The 24,327-nt window shown below is 34.5% G+C and overlaps 1 protein-coding gene and 1 long non-coding RNA gene across 2 annotated transcripts; both read left to right on the plus strand.

The window, feature by feature from the left end:
* The first annotated feature begins 5,346 nt into the window (after positions 1 to 5,346).
* Positions 5,347 to 20,536, plus strand: LOC143231920 (uncharacterized). Its single transcript, XM_076466770.1, has 3 exons — positions 5,347 to 5,473; positions 19,249 to 19,387; positions 19,853 to 20,536. The coding sequence occupies exons 1-3, from the start codon at positions 5,457 to 5,459 to the stop codon at positions 20,390 to 20,392; spliced, it is 696 nt and encodes a 231-aa protein (XP_076322885.1). The 5' UTR covers positions 5,347 to 5,456; the 3' UTR covers positions 20,393 to 20,536.
* Positions 20,443 to 22,751, plus strand: LOC143231334 (uncharacterized). Its single transcript, XR_013016879.1, has 3 exons — positions 20,443 to 20,457; positions 20,589 to 20,864; positions 22,339 to 22,751. It is a non-coding gene; the product is annotated as an uncharacterized LOC143231334 (long non-coding RNA).
* The last annotated feature ends 1,576 nt before the right edge of the window (positions 22,752 to 24,327 follow it).

Raw genomic sequence — 24,327 nt, forward strand, 5'->3', positions numbered from 1 at the left:
TTGATATTATAAAGTGTTTGTTTTTATAACATTGTAACGCAAGATAGAGAGAAACAAGACAGTTGTATCAGGAATAACTTAAAAACAAGAGAGTTCAAACCGCTACAAACAAATCTAGTGAACCGTCCTCATTAACAAGTCAAAGCTGATAACTACGTGCGAGGATTTATAATTGTTCCTTCTTCTCCGTGACAGAACTCTCTTTCTATCTCAAAATTTACATTTCTTGATTGTCCCCGATGTCTACATGTTTGATTGTCCCTCACACTGCTCTTTCTTTCTCACAGATTTTCAGTTACCCTCATCCCCTTTACGATGACTATGTTTTATTCAAGACATTGTATACCCCTCCATCGTGAACACTACATTTTACTCTCAGGATCTACTGATGGCTGATTGTATTCCGAAAATTCTTTATCTGTTCATCTTGTTCTGAAAGACAATAGTCTTTAAAAAAATGTGTAATATATGAACAAATGAACTATGTAGGAAAGTATATTACATTATACTTGTTACAAAACATTATGTTACACTTGTTATATTTTTAAATGGCTTGTATAATGAATGTTCAGACCACTGTGTTCATTGTGTCCCAGCTGGCCTGATGAGCTCTGTATTGAGCGAAACGCGTCATCGACAATGGGTATGACGAATATAGTGTGGTTTTAATACTACTATTACACACTCTTCTAATTCTTGAAGATCACTCTAAAACTAGATTAGAAATATAGTTCTAGAAATATAATAGGCTTAACAAAATGTCTTATGTTACGTATTGTAATTTATTACGGACGAGAGTCTCCGATTTGCAATATTATGTACGTTAAATATTTTGATTTAAAATAGTCGGAAATTTTAATCTTACCACAGAAGTTAATTGAATTTCGATATGAATCAAATTTATGATATTTGTCAACAAGATTGATACACATAATTTTCTTTATTAACACAAATATATTTTAATATAGAAACAATATAATTTATAATAATGGTCATTACAAATAATAATTAAAAATATTGGTTTATATACAAGAGTTTTACAAAGTTATAAACTATAGTGAGTCGTCTGTCTGTTTTGAGTTCATATTGTTACATCTTGCTTGAGCTAGATAGCTCTCTATTTGTAGCTGTTCTCACACCGCTTATAAGCTAATTTTACCGAAAAAATATTTAATGTCCTCATAGAAATATTGACGTCCGAAGTTAATTCTCTGAAGTTGAAAGGTTCGTAATGTTCGAAATCTATAAACGTTCCTGGTCAAATTTTGTAGTTTTCCAGCTTAATAAGAGTTAATCACAATTATGGCTTCCGAGGCTTATAGCATGCTGACTGTAGCTAACCAATTATATTATATTTATCTTTCATCACGTCGGTTTATATACCTTAAGTGTGATTTTCGAATGTTCAACAATATTCGAAGACGCGCTAGTTTTTTCGTACAACATTTATTGCTGATTCTTACATTTGAGAATCTTTTACAAACTTAGAGAAAAGGCGAGACTTGCGTAATACACATCCAAAAATATACGCCTCGCGCATTAAATTGAAACACACAAATATATAAAATTAAATGTATAAGAGTAAATCCGTTACACTTATTCCAAATATAATTAATTATAACCATGCTTGTCCAGTTTGAAAATGCTACGTGATATACGAAGTAAAACAAATAATAATCGACTTGTCTCAGGCACTTACTATATAAATGGTATGCCCTCTGCTACTACAGCGGTAAGTCTACAGATTTACAACGCTAAGATCAGGGGCTCGATTTCCCCTCGATGGGCTCAGCAGATAGCCCGATGTGGCTTTGCTATAATAACAAACACACATATGAATAGTAATAATTACATCTATCGTTAAAAGACTTACTTCTGACTGCACTGTTTTTCCTTTAAAATTGTAAAACAAATGGTAAGAAAACTGATAGGTGAACGTACATAATGGCTTACTCAAGTTGTATATAATGAAAATAAATCTGTTCTCTAAAACTAAACATACAACATTTAAACTTATATCTCACGTTTCCCTGAAATAAACTGTGAGTGAACATAAAAATAATAATAGTTTTAAAATGTCAGTGGTAATAGTTGTCGTCGTATCTTTTGTTAAATAATACGTCTTTCGTATTCAATACGGAAAGTAAGAACCATCAGCAGTATACATCATTGATATGGTAACTTATCTTCAGTACAATCACCAGAGTGTGGTTGTTTAATAGAAATCTCGAGAGATTCTTCCCCAATCTGACTAAGATTGATTGAAACAGGTTACAGAGTAAGACAATCTGAGCTCTTGCGTGTCTTAATATTAATTCACTGGACCAATTACTGCAGGGAAGATCTTGAAATCATTCATATCACTCGATAGGCCTACTTAGACAGGTAATGACTGGTGTTTGACGAAATCTAGTCTTGTTCAGGCAGTTTTACACCCCAAATTGTGTGTCACGTATTTAAAGGACTCGAGCTCAGAACAGTCACGCCATAACGTGAAAACAAACTACTGAATGAATTTCACGAAATCGCAAATTAAAACATGATTAAATTTAATCCAGTGGTGAAAGGTTAGCAACTGGTTTGCTCAAATTCTGCTGTGTACTTGAATAAACTTTAAACGTTTTTATTTTTATTTTGAATCATTAGAGTATGTCTTTAAATCCTTTTCGATTACGAAAATTTCGGTTGTGTTGAAAGTAAAGTCGTGTTTTTTCTTCAATCTTGTATATTAACATAAAACATAATATATTTATTTTTGACTGCCAATTTTCAGAATCTTTTAATTTCATAAAACCCCAAATATCATAATCTTAGTTTTGTTTGGTGTGTTTTGAACTTCGCGCAAAACTACACGTGGGCTATCTGCGCTAGCAGTTCGTAATTTTGTAGTGTACGACTAAAGGGAAGGCAGCTAGCCATCACCACCCATTGCCAACTCTTGGGCTACTCTTTTACCAACGAATAGTAGGATTGACCGTCAAATTATAACGTCCCCACAGCTGAAAGGGCAAGCATGTTTGATGTGACGGAGATTCGAACCAGCGACCTTCGGATTACGAGTCCAGTGCCTTAACCATTGTTAATTAGGGACGGCTAGCGCAGATAGCCCTCGTGTAGCTTTGCGAGAAATTCAAAATAAGCCAAACCAGAAAAGAAGAAAAAAAAACGTTTAGCCATTAACTTTATCATGTTGTTCTACAACCCAAGTGGCGTAGTATTTGCGTATTAATGTGATTTCTGTCATTTTAATGTTTTAGCATATGATGTTATGAAAACTAACAAATTAACATTATCAGTAAGCCCGGTATTCTAGTGCACAAACCACAACCAATCTTTATTGAAACACGCGAGAAACTTTACGGTTTCTTTATTCGTTTTCATTGTTATTGTAAAATAGTATTTCATCACTATCACATACTCACGTCACCATAAACAGGATTTAGTGTCATAGAGCTTTTCTGGATATCTCAGCTACAAACTAGAGACCTCTGATTCGCAAGATAGAAAATTGTCTTGAATCTAAATAATGCGTGCATAATACTTGCTGGTTTTCACATTTCTCATCGTGTAGTGAGTATTGAAACCGGTTAACTATTATTCTATAGTCATGTTATAATCAAAACTTTCTTATTAAAACTTAGGATGTATTATCCAGAGCTCATTAGATATTAATGATAATTTTATTTAATTTAGATTTTACAAACAAATGTTGGTGTTGTTTTTTTTTTCTGAGAAACTGCAGATTTCTGAATACCAAGATACACGTGCGTAAAAATTATCCTATGTCTGTTATACACGGTTTATAAATCACGCAAAATATTCCATTCATGTGTAACATTTCAAGTTTCATTTACATAAAGTTTAAGGATAGCATATTGTCCTATGAAGTAAGAATTATTTTAATGAAGTAGAAATTGAAGTCGGAAGTGACCCTCACCCAGAACCACTGGGCTTTAATGAACTAATTTATCATGTCTAGAGTGTCCCACTTTTCAATTTCAGTAGCTATTCCGTTCTTAACAAAGGTATTTTATGGGCCGACTTGCAATCCGAGGGTCGCGTGTTCGAATCCGCGTCGCACAAACCATACTCGCTCTTTCAGCCGTGGGGGCGTTATAATGTGACTGTCAATCCCACTATTCGTTGGTAAAAGAGTAGCCCAAGAGTTGGCGTTGGGTGGTGATGACTAACTGCCTTCCCTCTAGTCTTACACTGCTAAATTGGGGACAGCTAGCGCAGATAGCCCTCGTGTAGCTTTGCGCGAAATTCACAAACAAACGTATTTTATGGATAAAGTCCAAAGACAATCCATAGCATAGTACAAAAAAAAACTGAGATAAAATGGAATTTAAATAACATTGACCAGCTTCCTACAAAGTAATACATTTTAGTAACTAAATTGTATAGTAGTGTTTACTCATAGTAAGTTCTAACTAATTACAAAAATAGTAATTTACACACAGAGTAAAACTAAATATAATAAAAATAAAGGGGCTTGAAAGCATTAGGTCACCAAAACCTCGACTTTTTGTCAGTATAGGGCGCTAGAACACTACTGACATTTCTCAGAATATTTGTATAATTCATTGTTTAATAGGAAATATTTTCGTTTTACCTGTCTGTTTCTTTAACGAATTGGTGAATTTAACTTCCTTCCAGAATAGTTCTTTTCGCTGTTGGTCGGCTTCATCAAAGTGTTTTCTGCATAAAGCCTGTTTTGTTTCTTTTTTTAGAAATCGAGAAAATGTATAGTTCTGATTGATTACCTGTTTCTAGTATTAACACAGAATCCACTGGACGAACAAAGAGATGAGTTTTACATGAATCTGAACTTTAACAAAAAAGTAGAAGTGATATCACTTCGTCAGTTTTGAAAATAATTTCAAACGTTGGGTCAGGAGGTACCTGTTAAAAATATAAGTTTCTGAGGATGTTGAATGAAGTGAGATGTCTTCTGACCTTTCGCTTAAATTTGCGTTAAATCTAAAATATCCACTGAACATCAGAAGGATAATGAAGCCTAAACACTGACTTCACTTCGTAGGTCTGCTAACTATGGATACACACCAAAAAATTTAAAAGTACTTTTAAGCAATTAGCAATAATTCTCCAAAAACTTATTATAGGATTTCATTTTCAATTGAAGTTATAATGAAGTGTGTGGGTGCAGAACATGTGTGAGAAAGATAACTAAAAGCTATCTATTGATTCGCTGTTCCTCATGGTTGAAGAAACTTCTGCACTCTGTGTGGCCCGAGAAAGAAACATCATTCATGACGTGATAGCTTTACCATTGGTGGAAACACACATTAATAATCACGTGATACATAACTTATGCTTGCTGACGTCAAAACTGTAGTATGACAGTATAGTAGACGGTGAAGATAAAAGTTAAGGAAGATCTTATTAAGTTCGAAGAAAACGACAGACAGCGAACTCCTGTCGACATTCAAGCAATGAAACTGATACTAAGGTAAGTAAACGAACTAATATGCTGTGCTTTACTAGTATTCATCTTTATTTATAACGCTGCACCTTTTACAATATACTTGTTAACAGTTTATGTTGATATCTCAAGTCTGTCCTCCTTGTTACCAATGTCTCTTCTACGTACAAAGAATTTACGTTAAGGTCTCTTTCTCTACACGAGAAAATTCCTATCAGTTTCCACATTTTTAAAGTTTATTGAGAAACGAGTTAAGAATGATATTGTTTTATTCTCTTGTTGAAGAGGGAAGCAGAGAGTAAAACGTTCACACAGAGAGAGTGAAAAAAAAACTTTCACACCCAAACCAAAAACTGCCGTGTCGTGTTTGGATGTGAACATTGCTACATTTTTTTAAGAGAAACGTTGGGTACGTGTGAGAATAATTCCAGTGAACAAAAGTATTAAAACAGTTCAGGTTCAGGTGATTTTGTTCTCACGGTTCCTTTGTTTCTTTTCAATCATCTCTGTTGTTTTGCCCCTTTTAGGGCTGTCTGTGCTGATGTTGTTTAACTTGAGTAAAATCTTGAAATTATTGGTAAAGAAAAGGTTAGAAAACTTCATTCATAAGGTTTTCTTATAGCGAGTTCTTTAACTTTCACTTCGCCATATTTTTTAAGTTCATGTACAGTTTTTGATTTTCAATTTCATGCTCACTTTTGGAGAAAAAGATAAAACATTATTATTTTACCTAAAGCTCTAATAAAAGTGTCAATCTAAAACAAAAGTGGAGGTCTAGATGTTACAAACCACTCTCAATATGGCCATTGAGATTGGGGGGACCAGTAGTTACAAACCATACTCAATATGGCCATTAAGATGAGAGTGGAGGACCAGTTGTTACAAACCATACTCAATATAGCCATTAAGATGAGAGTGGAGGACCAGTAGTTACAAACCATACTCAATATGGCCATTAAGATGAGAGTGGAGGACCAGTAGTTAAAAACCATACTCAATATAGCCATTAAGATGAGAGTGGAGGCCCAGTAGTTACAAACCATACTCAATATGGCCATTAAGATGAGAGTGGAGGACCAGTAGTTACAAACCATACTCAATATAGCCATGAAGATGAGAGTGGAGGACCAGCAGTTACAAACCATACTCAATATGGCCATTAAGATAAGAGTGGAGGACCAGTAGTTAAAAACCATACTCAATATAGCCATTAAGATGAGAGTGGAGGACCAGTAGTTACAAACCATACTCAATATGGCCATTAAGATGAGAGTGGAGAACCAGTAGTTACAAACCATACTCAATATAGCCATTAAGATGAGAGTGGAGGACCAGTAGTTACAAACCATACTCAATATGGCCATTAAGATGAGAGTGGAGGAACAGTAGTTACAAACCATACTCAGTATGGCCATTAAGATGAGAGTGGAGGACCAGTAGTTACAAACCATACTCAATATGGCCGTTAAGATGAGAGTGGAGGACCAGTAGTTACAAACCATACTCAATATGGCCATTAAGATGAGAGTGGAGGAACAGTAGTTACAAACCATACTCAGTATGGCCATTAAGATGAGAGTGGAGGACCAGTAGTTACAAACCATACTCAATATGGCCATTAAGATGAGAGTGGAGGACCAGTAGTTACAAACCATACTCAATATAGCCATTAAGATGAGAGTGGAGGACCAGTAGTTACAAACCATACTCAATATGGCCGTTAAGATGAGAGTGGAGGACCAGTAGTTACAAACCATACTCAATATAGCCATTAAGATGAGAGTGGAGGACCAGTAGTTACAAACCATACTCAGTATAGCCATTGAAATTTTTCTTTTAAAACAAAAACGGTATATGTTCATTTACAAGATACACATCTTTTTTTACAGACTCGACTATTAATGAAATTGGACAACATAGAACTGTAACGTCATAACATTTCACTGTAGCATTGGAAAAAATGACATATTGAAGAAAAAATCACCCTATTTCCGATTACTTCACTTGCAAATCAGAAAAATCCTCTTGTTTATTTAGTCAGAAGATTCTGTGTTTCGAAAAGCAGACTCCTAATGGATTTTTAGCATAAGCTTTTTGTTTATCATTTGAAATTCTTAATGGGTACCGTCTGTTTATTGGATTTTCTTCCTCGTTGAGAATATAACCATCAACATTTTTCTTTTAAAGTTTAATACTTAAAATTGTCTTAATTTTGAAGCTATTTGAGTTCCAACAGCTATTTTTATGTAGAGTTCCAACAGCGAAACGGCTTACCTCATTACACTACTTAGCTCTCTTTGATCCTGTTGAGTAAAATACACATTTCTTAACACAATGATTCCAAGATATTTTTATATTTCACACAGTGAATAGAAACGATACGGCGATTATCGCTAATGTTTTCAAGGAAAACTAATGCACAATGTAGTTGTTGTAATTGTATTTAAAGTGTGTTTCTTTGAAATATCACTCGGTATTTTTTATTCTTAAAGAGCTCTTCGACTTTGAAAAAGATCTTATTTTAAATGTAAGCTACCTTTACTTGAATGACTAGGTTAGATATATTAATAACAATTTTGAACTTAATAATTTGTATATATATATTTGGAGTCGGGAATGTTTGTTTGTTTTTGAATTTCGCACAAAGCTACTCGAGGACTATCTGTGCTAGCCGTCCCTAATTTAGCAGTGTAAGACTAGAGGGAAGGCATCTAGTTATCACCACTCACCGCCAACTCTTGGGCTACTCTTGATTGACCGCCACATTATGACGCCCCTACGGCTGAAAGGGCGAGTATGTTTGGCGCAACGGGGATGCGAACCCGCAACTCTCAGTTACGAGTCGAGTGCCTTAACACGCTTGGCCATGCTGGGCCGAGTCGGAAATGACCTGGTTGCTAGCCTTCCGCACTGTGAATTTAAAGTTCAGTGATCGCCTCTCACTTTTCTCACCCGCCTCTTCCCAGACAAAAACCATGCTCCAGTTCTACAATATGGTATTACAAGAGTAATTAAGCATAAAGCTACACAATAAGCTATCTGTGCTCTGCCCATCATTGGTATCTGAGCCATGTTTCTAGCAGTGGTACACTGAAGACATACTACTGTGACACTAGGGGGCATAGCTCTCGAGTAACTTTGCGCAAAATACAAAGTATTTATTTGATTAGTAGTTTGAATTTCGCAAAAAGCTACCAGGGAGCTATATGCACTAGCTGACCCAAATTTGAAGTGAAACACTAGAGGGAAGGCAACTAGCCAACTCCACCGACCGCCAATTCTTGGGCTACTCTTTACCAATGACTAGAGGGATTGGTTTTCATATTATAAAGTCTTCAGGGCAAATAAAACAAGCATGTTCAGAACCTTGATAAAATGTCAGTTGAGTATTCTAAACACCAGGGTAAAATTTTCTCCAAAGTTGGTGGTGGTTGGCGTTGACTAGCTTTATCTTCTCTAGTTTGTCATTCAAAAATTAGGGACAGCTTAAACATATAGCCCTCAAGTGGCTTTGTGCGAAACACAGTTAGTAAACAAAAATTACTTATGTATGCATGTCGTCTGGAGTTTAGTCTCTGAGGTTTCGCAGCGTACGAATACACGATTTTTATTTGGAAGACTTTTTATTCTGAAGAAAGAGGTGAAAGGGCAAGTTCTTCGTCTACATCCACTGCTGGACTCCATGTATACAACATGCATGATGATAATATTTTCTGTTGCTTCTTCTTCTTCTTTCATAAAACAACATCCTGATCTTCAATCTATCTTGTACTTCAAAGTCCATTATTTACCTAACAAACGCATTGTTCCAGGGTCTTCTTTAAGTAAGTTCAATAAAGTCCGGCCTGGTCTAGAACAGGCTAAGTTAGATTTAGTCACAAAATTAATGGGGCTATGATGAATTTGAAAATATTTTAAGAAACTGGTAGACAATCATTCGATTCAGTTATAGTTTCGTTCTTTTGTAGAGCTGTGTTTACCTCGTGTAGTTGTTTTCTCTAGGAAAAACTTAATATTACAGTATCATTTGTTGTAAAAAGATTGGAAGTTATGCGCTTCTAATATACTACACACTTATAGATTGAAATACCAAAAACATAATGTGAAGAATTAGTTCAGTCACATTTTATTTACGCAAACAAAACTTAAAGTTTTGAATTTGTTTTAAAACGAGAAGAAGACAGATTTTTAAATGCACCATCGTTTAATCGTTGGTTTAAAAATTCCCATGCGTTTAGTAACTTCTTCTTGACTAGATAACTAAAAAAAAGCTGGTTTTCGTGAACAGTCTATACTCTGTCCATCGTAGTGAATCGAACCAAGGATTTTGGCATTATAATTCTTTAAACTTGTCTCTGACCGATCGGGATGCTATAAGAGTGAAACGATTAACTGTCTATCTTGAATTGAGTTATGAAAATAAAGTCTATTTCATATAGCTATAATTTTATCAATCTAACATAAGCTTTTTTAAAGTCCAAATGAAACACTGTTTATCGAAAATACTTTAGTAAATTACTATACCCCCTTTTTTGTTTCTTTTCATGTGGACCAACCACAATCCAAAAAATTAAGTAGGTTTGAAATTAATTCGTTAGGCCTGTTCGTACTACTAATAAAAGGTGTTTCCTTCTCTATATAATGTGATCATTACGTGTTTCCTATATCATGATTTTAGTACACTACTTCGACAACAAACCTAACTTTGCTTATATATATTCAACGATTACTTTGGTTTTTCTCTGACTTTGTTTCTTATTAAGCAAATATCTTAATAATTGGCTATCTATGCTTTTCCCACAGTGGGTATCGAAACCCGACCTTCACAGCTAATTTACCAAGTAACCCAATGTTTTATATTACCTTTGTGATGGATTTATTATTATATATTTATTTTAATATCTATGCTTGTTTCAGTTTAATACATATTTAGAAATGCGTGTAACTTATATAGATAAGTGTACGTTGCGGATTTCTGCATATTCCCTAAATTTGTAGAAGATTCTCGAGTGTAAGAATAAAATATGAACTAATCAAATAAGTATAATATTGTTGCCAACTGACCTTTCAAGAACCTCACCTGAAGTTTATAAGCCGAAGCGCCAAGATACAATTTTATATTGTTAGTATACTATAAATCTTGGAAAGTATTACTGTGATAAACGCTCATCAGTCAGAATTGGTTTGTTTTGAATTTCACGGAAAGTTACTCGAGGGCTATCTGCGCTACCCGTCCCTAATTTAGCAATGTGAGACTAGAGGGAAGGCAAATAGTCATCACCACCCACCGCCAACTCTTGGACTACTCTTTTACCAATGAATAGGGAGATTGACCGTAACATTATAACGCCCCATTGCTGAAAGGACGAGTATGTTTGGCGCGACAGGGATTCGGACCCGCGATCCTCGGAATTAGTCAGGATTCTACAGATATTTGACCAAGAACTGTTATAGATTTCGAACAGTATAAACTGTTTAACTTCAGAAAAGCAACTTCGGACATTAGTATTTCTAAGACCGCATTAGATATCTTAGTGAGGAAAAAGTAAGCTCGTAAACGGAGTGAGGTCAGCCAAGAATAGAAAGCTAGCTAGCTAGCCATTAAGCAAAGTATAACAATATAAACTCAAAATTAATTCGCTCATCGAGAATCGTCGATAAAATATTCAATTCCAGGCCAGATAGTTTGTAAAACTTTTGTATATAAATCATTATTTGTAATAAACGTTATTATAAATTCTATTACGGTTTACATATTAAAATATATCTTGGCCAAGAAAGAAAACTGTGTGTATCAACCTTGTTGGAGCCCCCCAGTGGCTTAGCGGTATGTCTGCGGACTTACACGCTAAAATCCGGGTTTCGATACCCGTGGTGGGCAGAGCACAGATAGCTTATTGTGTAGCTTTGTGCTTAATTCAAAAAAACAACAACAACCTTGTTGGTAAATATCATAGGTGTGATACTCATCACATTTCATTAGTTTCCAAATCCAAATTAAAATTTAACTCAGTTCAGGCTATTTGAAATCGTAATACGTAACATTATAAATTAGAGGCTTGTCCGAGATAAATTATACTATGTAACACCTTTCATATATAAAGATCATTTTGTACTATCATATCAATTACCTTAAACGTGTTTCTAATTTTAATGAATGTGTAGATTTTCTTCGTCTTTTGTTTTTGTACTATACGTAAATCATTCGTGCAAGAAATATAGTGGTTACCTTCAAAATAAACGAAAAGTACAATAACATCTTTTGAAGCTATAATCTGAGATAAACAATTATTCACATTTTTCGTCACGTCTCTTGGATGTTAAAGCAACGCTTCTCTTGACAACAGTTAAGTTTACGTAACGAGGTATGGACATGCTGATAGGGCAACTACATCACGTGGTTGGAGAGACGTTTCTACAATGAAAGTTAAGTTTCAACCTATCTTGGAACGTTACTTGTATATCTTCAATCAATAAAAGGAATAATAATAACAAAAGCGTTAATTAACACAGAGGTTGCTGCTGTTGTCCTAACGACTTCCTTTATTTCCAGCTAACTTTCGAAACGGTATCGCACGTTTTCAACAAACTAATCTAATCACGAGCAGTGGTCCTGTTCGCTCAAAACATTCTTTCCTTAATTATTCTAATAATCCCAGCTTGTTAATTAGGTGAATTGGTACGAATCATTAATATGTAAATAAAAATAATGTAGTTCTGGACTGGTAAAGATAAATGTCATAATTATTATAATTTTTACTCAGCAGTTTTAATTAAATATGTCAGTCTATCCTATTATAAGATATTCATTAAGGTTTTGTCATTCTTGTGGAACATAAAATTGTTTATCGTGCTACTCATAAATGGGAGTCATTTGGGAGGATACTTTCCGTGTAATTATAATTTATTACTTTCAGAATTTTTTTAGATTAGCTTGCACGAGTCTTTGTGCTATCGTAGTCTCTATGCAGAAAGTGTGTTTCTTTTTCGAATTTCGCGCTAATCGTCTCCAATTTAGCAGTGTAGGACAAGCGGGAAGGCAGCTAGTCATCACCGCCAACTCTTGAGCTACTCTTTTACCAACGAATAGTGGGATTGATCGTCACATTATAACGCCCCCACGGCTGAAAGGACGAGCATGCTTTTGTGTGACGGGGATTCGAACCCGCGACCCTCAGATTTTGGACGCAGAGATTTTAGATTTTATTTATTTTCTGGTAGGCCTAGTCTTAACATAACAGCATCATCTTGCCGTGCAAAACTCACCTACTGTGACGTTCAATGCAGTTCAGTAATCGCCTTAATCTCTATTGGTCAGTTTGAAAGCTGATAAGTGACGTGTTCACAAAGACAGTGCATACAGTCACTAAGTTGAAACGTTACAAGTGTCACTAAAGAGACAAGAGAGACTGTACGTTCTTCATGGTTCATGAAGTAAGCCTCCACGTGGCGAAAAAAAAAAAATCTGTCATGGTGATTTCCAGCGAAACCGATACGAAATGCTACCACACTTTAACTGTCACACTTGTTAGATACATATTATTCCACGATAACAGAGAAAATGTGTGATTTATTTTGCAGTTAAAAATACATGTTAACGTGACGATGTTTTATAAACATCATCAGTTTATTCGGGATAATTCCGTATTTTCTATTTTAATTTTTTTTAGACATAGCTTCTGTGTACTATATAATTAGGCATAATAAAAGATAATTATATGGCTAGTACCAACTGAAAAAAGAAACACAGCACCTCATTGATAGCCTAATGATTCCGGTTTATTTATTCGTATCCTGGCAACATAAATTTCTGTGGTCCAAATCCTACCAAGAAAAGTTTTAGAATGTCGAAGATTATTGCTGTTCTGTCCTCTATCTTAATGTGTAAATTTCTTCGATCGGTCCAGGTTTAGGTGGCTCAAATTTTAACAGCTTAAATTACTTTTACTACTGAACAAAATTTCAATAATTTTGATCCCTTCAATTTAAATTTCCATCTTGTTCAATATGGTTGATAATTTATTCACCTAAAATTCTGTAGCCAAAGTCCCGATACATCCGGTTTAGTAACTCCTGGTTCAAATAAAAGCTTTTGTTGTTTTTTTTATTTGAAGGTGCCGTTGTATAATTTATCTCAACTGAAACAATTGTCAATTTTCTTAAGACATCCCAAGCTCAAAACTGACCGCTGTGTTCAATTTTGACCACCATTTCATCGATAAGGAAAATTTCATTTTGCTAAAAAAACAAACAAACTAAATCTTTAGTGTTTGTTTCATTCTACCAGGTTTTGTATTCCTTAAGTCATGGTTCCGATGTGGCCTATTTGTACACTAAAGCTTTCAGTAGTTTGTTAATAACGCTGCGTTAAATCGGCCTTATAAACGCATGAAGCCTTTCCGGAACAGCAGTAAGTCTACAGAGTTGTAACGCTTAAATCCGAGGTTCGAGTCCCACAGCGGATAGTCCAATGTGGCCTTGCTGTTAAACAAATAATGTTTTACGTTTGCTCTCTATATTTTTGAAAAAAACATTTATTTTTACATCGCTCAAAAGGTTTTTAAGGGTTTTGCAATTTACAAGAATCAATTATCTTGTTTTAAACCAGTTTTTAATAGTTATAAAATATTTTTTACAAGGTTTGATGCATCTTGTTTTGCACACGATAAAAAAAAAACCCGTTCTGACGACCACAGTTATTTGAATTAATTGGGTGTGTTTGTGTGTGTGTTTTCTTATAGCAAAGCCACATTGGGCTATCTGCTGAGCCCACCGAGGGGAATCGAACCGCTGATTTTAGCGTTGTAAATCCGTAGACATACCGCTGTACTAACGGGTGGCCGAATTAATTGGGAACCAGACTGATTTAAAATTAAATTGTTCGAGCATTCATGTTCCAGATAATGTTCTATCTGCGCTAGCCGTCCCTAACTTAGCAATGTAAGGCCAGGGGAAAGTTGCTACTTATCACCACCAACCGCCAACTCTTGGGATACTCTTTTACCAACTAATAGTGGGATTGAAGGCCACATTATAACGCCCCCACGGCTGAAAGGGCGAGCATGTTTGGTATGACGGGGATTTGAACCTTCGACCCTCAGATTAGAAATCGAGCGCATTAACCACCTGGCCATGCCGGGGCCTATGGAAGTATACGAACAATCTTACTTTTTAGCCTTTTTTTTCGTAGCTTAACTGTTTGCGTTTCTATATTATTTTTAAAACTTAGAAATATTTTAAATTTGTTATTCTTGTTAAGAACTCTGAAGTAAAATAAAGTGTGTTCGTACTTGAAACTTATCGAGTAATCTAATAATTTAATTTGTAATTGACCACCATTAATAAAAGACAAGAGTTTTCTATATCCCACTGGTACAGCGGTAAGTCTACAGATTTACAACGCTAAAATCAGGGCTTCGATTCCCCTCGGGGGACTCAGCAGATAGCCCAATGTGGCTTCGCTATAAGAAAACACGCAGAGTTTTTTACTTTTTTGTGTCAATTAGCACATGAGTTAGATACATTGCATGACTGAGCATCGAGGACTGGTTGAACTGTTTGCATGAACGTCTTTGGTTTAATAAACGCACGCGATGTGGTTACAACATATAATGCAGCCAATCTTAAATCAGTGCTATAACAGTCGTAGTTAGAGATTTCCTTTTCTTATCGTTATTTTGTTTTTTCATCCGTATCGATTTGAGGCTCTAATTCTTATTTGCTCTCAATCATTCAGGTTTCTTATCCGTAGGAAACAAAACTATCTCCTGCATAATTTATCAAGTAAGGATATCAGAGTTCAGTATATATACGTATCGTTTATGCATGAGAGGTTAAACAGTTACCAATAATGAAATAAAAGCCAGATGGAAAGTTAGATCTACTTGCTACTAAAGCAACAACAGTCGCATTCCATTTTCCAAGTTCACACCACGTGTGACAAGATTTAAAAAACTATTTGTTTCGGTCGGAAAAGAAAAGGCTTCGGTTATTGTATTTCATCTTCCACGTGGAGTTCACGCAATAGTATTTTGGAATGTCTTATAATGGATTATTTCTCCTTCTTCGTCTGCTTTTGGCAACAATTTGACCTGGAGAAAAACTCAGTAAAAGCTCAGTATGTCCAAATAAAGCCACTCAAAGCCACTGGATAAATCCATCATCACAAACTTTTCCATAATATTTCTTAAAGTTCCAATGAGAGGGCGGTGTTGTAAATATTTAAAGAAAAACACTAAATTCAAATAAGCTGCACTGCTTAAATCACTTACAATATATTGACAGAAACAATAAACAATAAACCTTTCTCCATAATTCAAGAAAAGGGTCATAAGATTTTATGTTGTCGAAATGTATCCATTGCTTTCTTTGCGTATTTTAGCCAAGGAACTGGTTTAAAAGATAACGCCGAGGATTTGATAAAAGACATGATGAAATTATTGTTTAAGGAAGTTCGAATGCCAGGCAGCTAAAAAACAAAAATTTAGTTTTTATCCACTACTATAAATATGTTTGATTCTTCTGAATTAATTAGTACTTAGATATAACATGATAGGTTATTATTATCATTTTATTATACGTAAACTATTGTTATCACAATTTATGCTGTTATATTTCAGCTAAAAGTACATTTTAAAAAGGAAGCAGGTTCTATTTTTCACCATCACACATACACGCATAAACAAAGCTTACTGAAATGATGGTGTCGAACGCGGCCTACTGTTTAGTGCCTTGAGTTGTGAACCGAAGGTCCGAAATTCGAGCTGTTGATATGCCACTGATCACGCCTTACACTTTCAACTGCGAGGTTGTTATAATGTTAACAGCCAATTCTAATTTTCAACAAGAAAATTCGTAATAGGCGAGGATTCTGGGTATCCTTCTCCCCTGTTATCACCAATTCTAAATCAGACGAGTCAATACTTAAATACAAGGGAGTGTATGGCCTAGCCGTTTGGCCCAAGTGTCGCATAAGGTTTAAAATGCTAATACAGTTACACGATCTCAAATCTGGCGACCCGAAGACCGGAATGTTTCATAAACTGGCTGTTTTCACGAACACTCCATTGACTTGAAGCAATTCCTTATATCCGGACTCTTTCTGGTTACTGACGCACACTTCTGAAATGGTATGCTAAAAATTGCGCTAAAAGTTACTGTACAAATAAATAAATAGACATTTCTTTGGGGCTTAACTTTAGATTAAAAACTGGCACGGTTACTTTGTTTGGGGGTTCGATGCAGTATATACAGTCTCAAACTTGTCCTTCGATTTTGCAGCCGCTTCTTTCTCTATTAACTTCAATTTTTATCCCTTTGTTCATCACGAACATGTCTAGAAGGCAAGCAGATAAGAACTTTTACGTATATATTTCATATATGATTTACATCATATGTACTTTTTGATAGGTTTGTTTTAGGTTCAGCTTGAATGGTACTCTCCCATCAATTCTAGTTTCAACCTATTTGATAGACTTATTTCTTCTCTCAGCCTCTATGACAAAAACACATATCAGTTTTAGCCACAGCCCGTTTAGCACTTGTTGCAGAGGTTGAGGCTAGAGTTTATATGTGAGTACCATACACGCTGAACATAAAACAAACCTCTCAATAACGATAACAAACTTATTGTTCAATGTATTCCACACTCATCCAACCTTACCGCTACCTACGAGGTGTCAAACTAAAACGTTTTTTTTTTCACTTTGTAATATACTGACTTAAAATACATTATAACGAATTGTTAAACACTGCGACATTTGTCCCAACACCACATCTTTTACAGCAGTGTATCCAATGGTTTGTTTTGCTTTTAATATCTCAATCTGAAACACGCCTCTTAAAAGATACCTATTGATATTGATATAACGAAGATTCACATTCGCACTAAAGTCTTAGCAAATGTGTAGAAAACAGAGTGCGTTAAGATGTTTAGCTCTAACCTTTTTAGCACCTAATTTGAAATGAAAATAGATTAAATACGAAATGAAATATTCGAAATATTTTGAATAACATTTTAGCAAAAACACACCTTACACTAGAAGAGTTAAGCCTTATGTGTAAGACAATAATGTGAACCTCGGCAGTCTTCTTATTTATTGTATCAAATAAATTACAAAATACAGACATCCGAAATAAAGTAAGTGAAAGTGTGCTTTCTGATTTCTCTTTCTTCAAACTAAATGAAACGAAATCCTGTCCAACTGAACAGCTATAAAAATTAAAACGTAAACCTTTGGGTGTTGAAAAGTCTGTAGTTTTAGTTGTTTGTGTTTGGAATTTTGCGCAAAGCTACACGAGAGCTATCTGCGCTAGCCATCCCTAATTTAGCAGTGTAAGCCATCAACACCCACCGTCAACTCTTGGGCTACTCTTTTACAAACAAATAGTAGGATTCACCGTCACGTTATAACGTCCCCACGGCTGAAAGGGTGAGCATGTTTGGTGTGACAGGGGCTTGAACCCGCGACCCTCGGATTACGAGTCGAGTGCCTTAACCACCTAGCCATGCCGGACCCTGTAGGTTTAAACCACGTATTTAAAGAACCAAATAAATAACCTCTTTGATAATCGTATACCGTATGATGCCGTGCACTGGGAATTACTACTATAGATAGCATGCTGTAAGACCAACTTTTAACTGTTAATGGCATGACCAACTGCATGTTTAGCCTTGATGTTTACAAAGACTGAATCGAAGTAATAGATAACTGTAGGCCTTCATCGGATTTTCCATTGTGTTTATAAATCGAAGTAATAGATAACTGTAGGCCTTCATAACTGTAGGCCTTCATCGGATTTTTCCATTGTGTTTATAAATCAAAGTAAGTAATAGATAACTGTAGACCTTCATCGGATTTTCCATTGTGTTTATAAATCGAAGTAATAGATAACTGTAGGCCTTCATCGGATTTTCCATTATGCTTATAAAGTCACAGTATTCAATAATTAGTTGTTTGTTTGTAATTAAACACAAAACTACATAATGGGCTAGCTGTGCTCTTCTCACCACGGGTATCGAAACCAAAACTACATAATGGGCTAGCTGTGCTCTTCTCACCACGGGTATCGAAACCCAGATTCTAGCGTTGTAAGTCCACAGACATACGGTTGTGCCACTGGAGGGCCCGTGTTTACTAGCAAACAACATTCAAAACTTTGTGTACGTTAGGGTAATTAAAAACAATAATTTGCTGCTAGACAAATAAAACGTTGTTATTATTATTTCAAAGTTTCAATAGAGTTAAAAAAGAAAGAAAAATGAAACGTATGAAAGTGAAGAATTAGAAGCCAAGGTTTCATGAACCTATACTCTTATAATACTTTTATATTATTGTCGCATAGTAAAACAAATAACCTATATTAAGACAGGAAAGGATGATTCTAATTAACTTACTTTCTTCTAGGTTGATATTGAACCAAAGTTATTATTAAATAAAATATTTTTACTCAACTCCACAGTCACTGTTCAGAAAAACAGCGAAATCTAAACACAGTATAAAATAATAACATTCAGTCAAAACATCTGCTACGTTCGATAACTTATAAAACTGGATTCTTCTTACACTATTCAAAGCGAGGTCTGTTTGAAAGGGATTTTCTCTCCAATACACCATATTGGCGAACAAAGCTAGTTTAGACGGTCGATGAATCCGAACGCTAAAATTTAATGACGTCAAATGAACAGATGGGATAAAAATTCGAAATTGACATTTCTACGTTTTAAACTATTTGTCAGTGAATATCGATGTTTTGTATTCCGTAGATTATATATATATATGTTTGATTCCTTCTTTGAATAGAATGGTTGAAGAAACGATACATAAAGCCTTATGGCCCACCAATACCTCCACTTTACTACTACTGTTGTTTCTGACTGTCACACCAGAAATCCTTAATCTAGGACAAGCTATTCCACCACCAGAAGATGCACAGTTTGAGGTAAGAAATATCCTTATTTTCAGCCTATGTGTCTTCAGAAATTATTCTTAACTATGTTTACGGATAATTATTTTGGTTACTATTTATTAGCTAAATGAAATATTTAAAAACCTGTTACAGTTTTTACAAAGTTAGAACTGCAAGAGACTGAAAGGTCGAATAAATAAAATAGTCTATATAGAATGAAGCTATTTTAATCATGTAAAACACTTTGAACACTTGGCACGAATACAGAGTCCACGTATAAGTAACGGATATTAGAACAATTGACGCATGTCTTGAAGAATATATACAGAAATAAACGAGAGGATTATATCTAATGAATAATAAAGGGTTTACATATTTCAGAGGCAAATATAAAAAAACGTATATTTTAGAGTCTTTAACAGCCAAAGAAGCTATAATATCTAGAGAACGTTAACTGTAGCTTGTTCTTACTTTGAGATACCCTCTTTTCTTTCTCAGGATGTGAAACAAGATTTAAAGCGCACGAGCCCATTTTTTGGTCTCAGAGGAAAAAAGGATGAATTTGATGCCAAAAAATCAAGTCCTTTCTTTGGTCTAAGAGGAAAAAGAGAAGATTTCGACGATAAGAGATCAAGTACTTTCTTTGGCTTAAGAGGGAAAAAGGATTTTGACGATAAAAGATCAAGTACTTTCTTTGGCTTAAGAGGGAAAAAGGATTTTGACGATAAAAGATCAAGTACTTTCTTTGGCTTAAGAGGGAAAAAGGATTTTGACGATAAAAGATCAAGTTCTTTCTTTGGCTTAAGAGGGAAAAAGGATTTTGACGATAAAAGATCAAGTACTTTCTTTGGCTTAAGAGGGAAAAAGGATTTTGACGATAAAAGATCAAGTTCTTTCTTTGGTTTAAGAGGAAAGAGAGAAGATTTCATTGAAAAACGATCTAGTGCTTTCTTTGGTTTAAGAGGGAAAAAGGGCGAATTTGACGACAAAAGAAGCAGCCCATTTTTTGGGATTAAGAGGAAAAAAAGAAGATTATGACAACAAGAGAACAAGTCCCTTTTTCGGTTTAAGAGGGAAAAAGGATTTTGATGCAAAAAGAGGAAGTACCTTTTTCGGTTTAAGAGGGAAAAAGGATTTTGATGCAAAAAGAGGAAGTACCTTTTTCGGTTTAAGAGGGAAAAAGGATTTTGATGCAAAAAGAGGAAGTACCTTTTTCGGTTTAAGAGGGAAAAAGGATTTTGATGCAAAAAGAGGAAGTACCTTTTTCGGTCTAAGAGGGAAAAAAATTAGCTATGAAGATGCAGAAGAAAAACGATCGTTCCATGCTCTTCGCGGAAAAAAGGACACCTCTGATATCGAGAGATATTTAGATGATTTTAGGCACGCTTATGACAGCCAATTCAAAGACTCCAGAATGCCTTTCTTTGATGAAAGTAAAAGAGCTCGATCATTTTATGGCTTGAGGGGAAAGCGAATCGCTCACAGAAGCAGCAGTGAGGCCTCAAATCAGGTGGGATTGTCGAGAGGGCAATGTCGTTACAAAGAAAATGTTGTCTTATCATAATAATAAGCTGTAAGTGTTTATTTTAAACTATAATTCAGACAAACAAAGGCATTCAAAGCGGGAATTTTATCCTTTTAAGCACTGTTTGGTTATATTTATCCCAACACACGTTTAGTGGAATATTTAGGTAGAGGCTAGAGGGAACTCAGCCCCAGGGCCCGTGGTCTTAATGGAGGCCAATTGATAATTTTATTCCATGTAAAATTAGATGGGATGTAGGGTCCACAAAAGTAATAGCCTCTGGATCCACACAACCTTAGATCCAACCTGTCAAAACCATGATAGAGAATAAAGTTTTTGAAAATGAAACGGAGTTTCCGTCCTTCCTACAGCATTGTTTTGAAATTACACAATAACAATATTTAACACTGCATATATTCCATAAATGTATTTTGAGGATGACGCTTCTGTCTTTTGGATATATCTCAGGCCATTTTTACACACTTATGTAATTTTCCTTTTAAGAATATAAAAGTCACACTTAAAGGGTTTCCTTTTAGCCGTGGGGGCGTTATTATGTGACGATCAATCCCACTATTCGTTGGTAAAAGAGTAGCCCAAGAGTTGGCGGTGGGTGGTGATGACTAGCTATCTTCCGGCTAGTCTTACACTGCTAAATTAGGGAAGGCTAGCGCAGATAGCTCTCGAGTAGCTTTGCGCGAAATTAAAAAAAACAACAAACTGAAAGGGTTAAATCCATGTGAAATTCGGGTATTTGTGAGAAATCAACAAGATTGTTATTCAACGTTATAAAAAGTGTATACAAGCAATTGATGCCGGTAGCGTGTCAACAAAGACTTTGATCACGTGTTTTCGTAACAAGCACTAGTTTCAAGCGCAAGATTTCGTCGGTGGCAACATATTGCAAACCAAATGAAGTCGAAATGTTTTTTATGTGTTATTGCTATAGAAATACCCGCATTTGAGCTGTAAAGAATAATACGAATAAAATCATTAATAGTTTTTAATTATTTTTATTTAGTTTTTATCATATTTAGTATTAAGTAAAGACCATACTTCGCCATCTTAATTCTCAGATACCATTAGATATCTTTAATTTTAAATTACTAGACTAAAGTGAAGGCAGCTAATGAACGAAATCGGCCGCCAACTTTTGGGCTAATCGAATAGTAAGATGTTACCATCATCCCATTCCCCCCAAAAGAACATTTTTATTTATTTTTTGGAATTCATAGCCTGGAATGCGAATCACTTGACCACATCCAACTTCTATACATTTAAATGATGCTATATCCTTACTTTAAATATATGGTAACATCATGTCTTTGTGTCTTTGTTACCTAGTGAAGTTCAAATAAACAATTAATTTTCCATAAAAATAGGCTTAACAAAACCAAGATACCTGAATATATATGTGTATATATATGTCATACGGCTTTTTTTCGTTTGTGTTTTTTAGGTGTAATACTGAACGGTTGTTTGCCACTAGTGGACTGATGCTATATCATCATAAGAAGAAAGACACATATTAGCTGTTTTGACTTAAGGTTAAATGAGCTATTTCACCCGATTTGTATCTTATTCTGACTGTTATATATTGTTTGTGAAATAGTTGATGAACCAATAAAACCTATCAATTCCCCACTGATTAATTGTATAGATTTAGAACACTTCGATAGCGCTGTTAGTTTTTGGACTTAATTTCATATTATTAATTTATATTATTAATTAAACATTTAAATTTCAACCTCCAGAAATTTGAAATTAATAACTTAACGAATTCAATTTATAGTGGATATTATTCTTGTCTTAAGGGCGAGAAGTTTCTCTGACAAACATATATATATAGATTGTTGCTACAAACAATGTTGCTACGGAAAAAATAAAATCTCCGTATTGAAGATAATATTGCAATGTTCTGTTTGCATGGTTGTGATGTTTTTACATATCTCACTTTACCTTGTGCTGACTGGAACATCTTACACATAATTATGGAAAAAAGAAAATGAACCTGAACTCCAGATAATTTTTCAAGTCGTTTCATTTGCTCAACGTTTCGACTTTACTTCCTTATCGGGAACATATATTTACTGTATTGAACTCTATCGCTCATATCAAAACCGTTGTATTCTAAGAACTGAACCATGCACAAGAGTGTAACATCCATGTAATCATTCTTAATACCCATGGCATGTACGTATACAATATAATATCCAAACAATATATGCGCCACAGACTTTATAATAAGCAGAATGACCACATGGATGATATACTCTTGTGGTTTAATTGTCAGAACACAACAATCTCAGTTTGAGTAATCGAGTTCATTACATAATTTGTATATTCATGGTGAGGGGGTAAAGCTTTCACGTTGTTAAAATAAAACAGTTGGAAAATTCTTTGGAATTTACGGTCATTTTACTTATTTGTAATTGTAATGTTTTATTACACATGTTCTACGAAAGGTTATATAAGTATTCAAACAGTATACCATAATAGGTCAATTGTAATTCCATACTTAAAATTAATATTACTTCAAACAATACACTAAAAGGTTAATTGTTGTTCCATACTTAAAATTAATATTACTTCAAACAATACACTAAAAGGTTAATTGTTGTTCCATACTTAATGTTAGTATTTTTCAAACAATATACTAAAAGTTAATTGTTGTTCCATACTTAATGTTAGTATTTTTCAAACAATATACTGAAAGGTTAATTGTTGTTCCACACTTAATCTTAGTATTATTTCAAACAATATACTAAAAGGTTAATGGTTGTTCCATACTTAATGTTAGTATTATTTCAAACAATATATCAAAAGGTTAATTGTTGTTCCATACTTAATGTTAGTATTATTTCAAATAATATACTAAAAGGTTAATGGTTGTTCCATACTTAATGTTAGTGTTATTTCAAACAATATACTAAAAGATACTTCCTAGTTCCGTTCTAAATGCTAGTGTTGTTTCAAATAATGTACTAAAAAGGTTCATCATATTTTTATATTAATGATATTATTATTGCAAACACTACACTAAATAGTTCCATCGCAGTTTTCTATTTAATACTAGTTTAAAACTAAAACAAGAAAAAAGTTTAAACTTAGCTTACAAGAGAATCGTTAACCCTTAAGAACATGGCTGTAGTGAACAAGTTAAGCAACCAAGAAATCAGTGTTACCACTCTTTATAAAACACCAAACTATATATATATTGCAAAGTTCTGTCGTTCTCTGTGACTGTGACATACTCATCAATAGCGTTTTTGTTATTTGGAAACTAAAGGGTACAATTAAAGCAAGAAACTCGCCAATTTCCTGATATCAAAGAGACCCAATTAACTGATTCGACGAGTTATGATGGCTTCTAATAAAAATATATTTCTAAAGACAGTTGTGTAACTATATAAAACTAGATACTGGTCATTTTCCCAAACAGTTTTAA

This window comes from Tachypleus tridentatus, chromosome 11 (genome assembly GCF_004210375.1).
Source record: "Tachypleus tridentatus isolate NWPU-2018 chromosome 11, ASM421037v1, whole genome shotgun sequence".
NCBI lineage: Eukaryota > Metazoa > Arthropoda > Merostomata > Xiphosura > Limulidae > Tachypleus > Tachypleus tridentatus.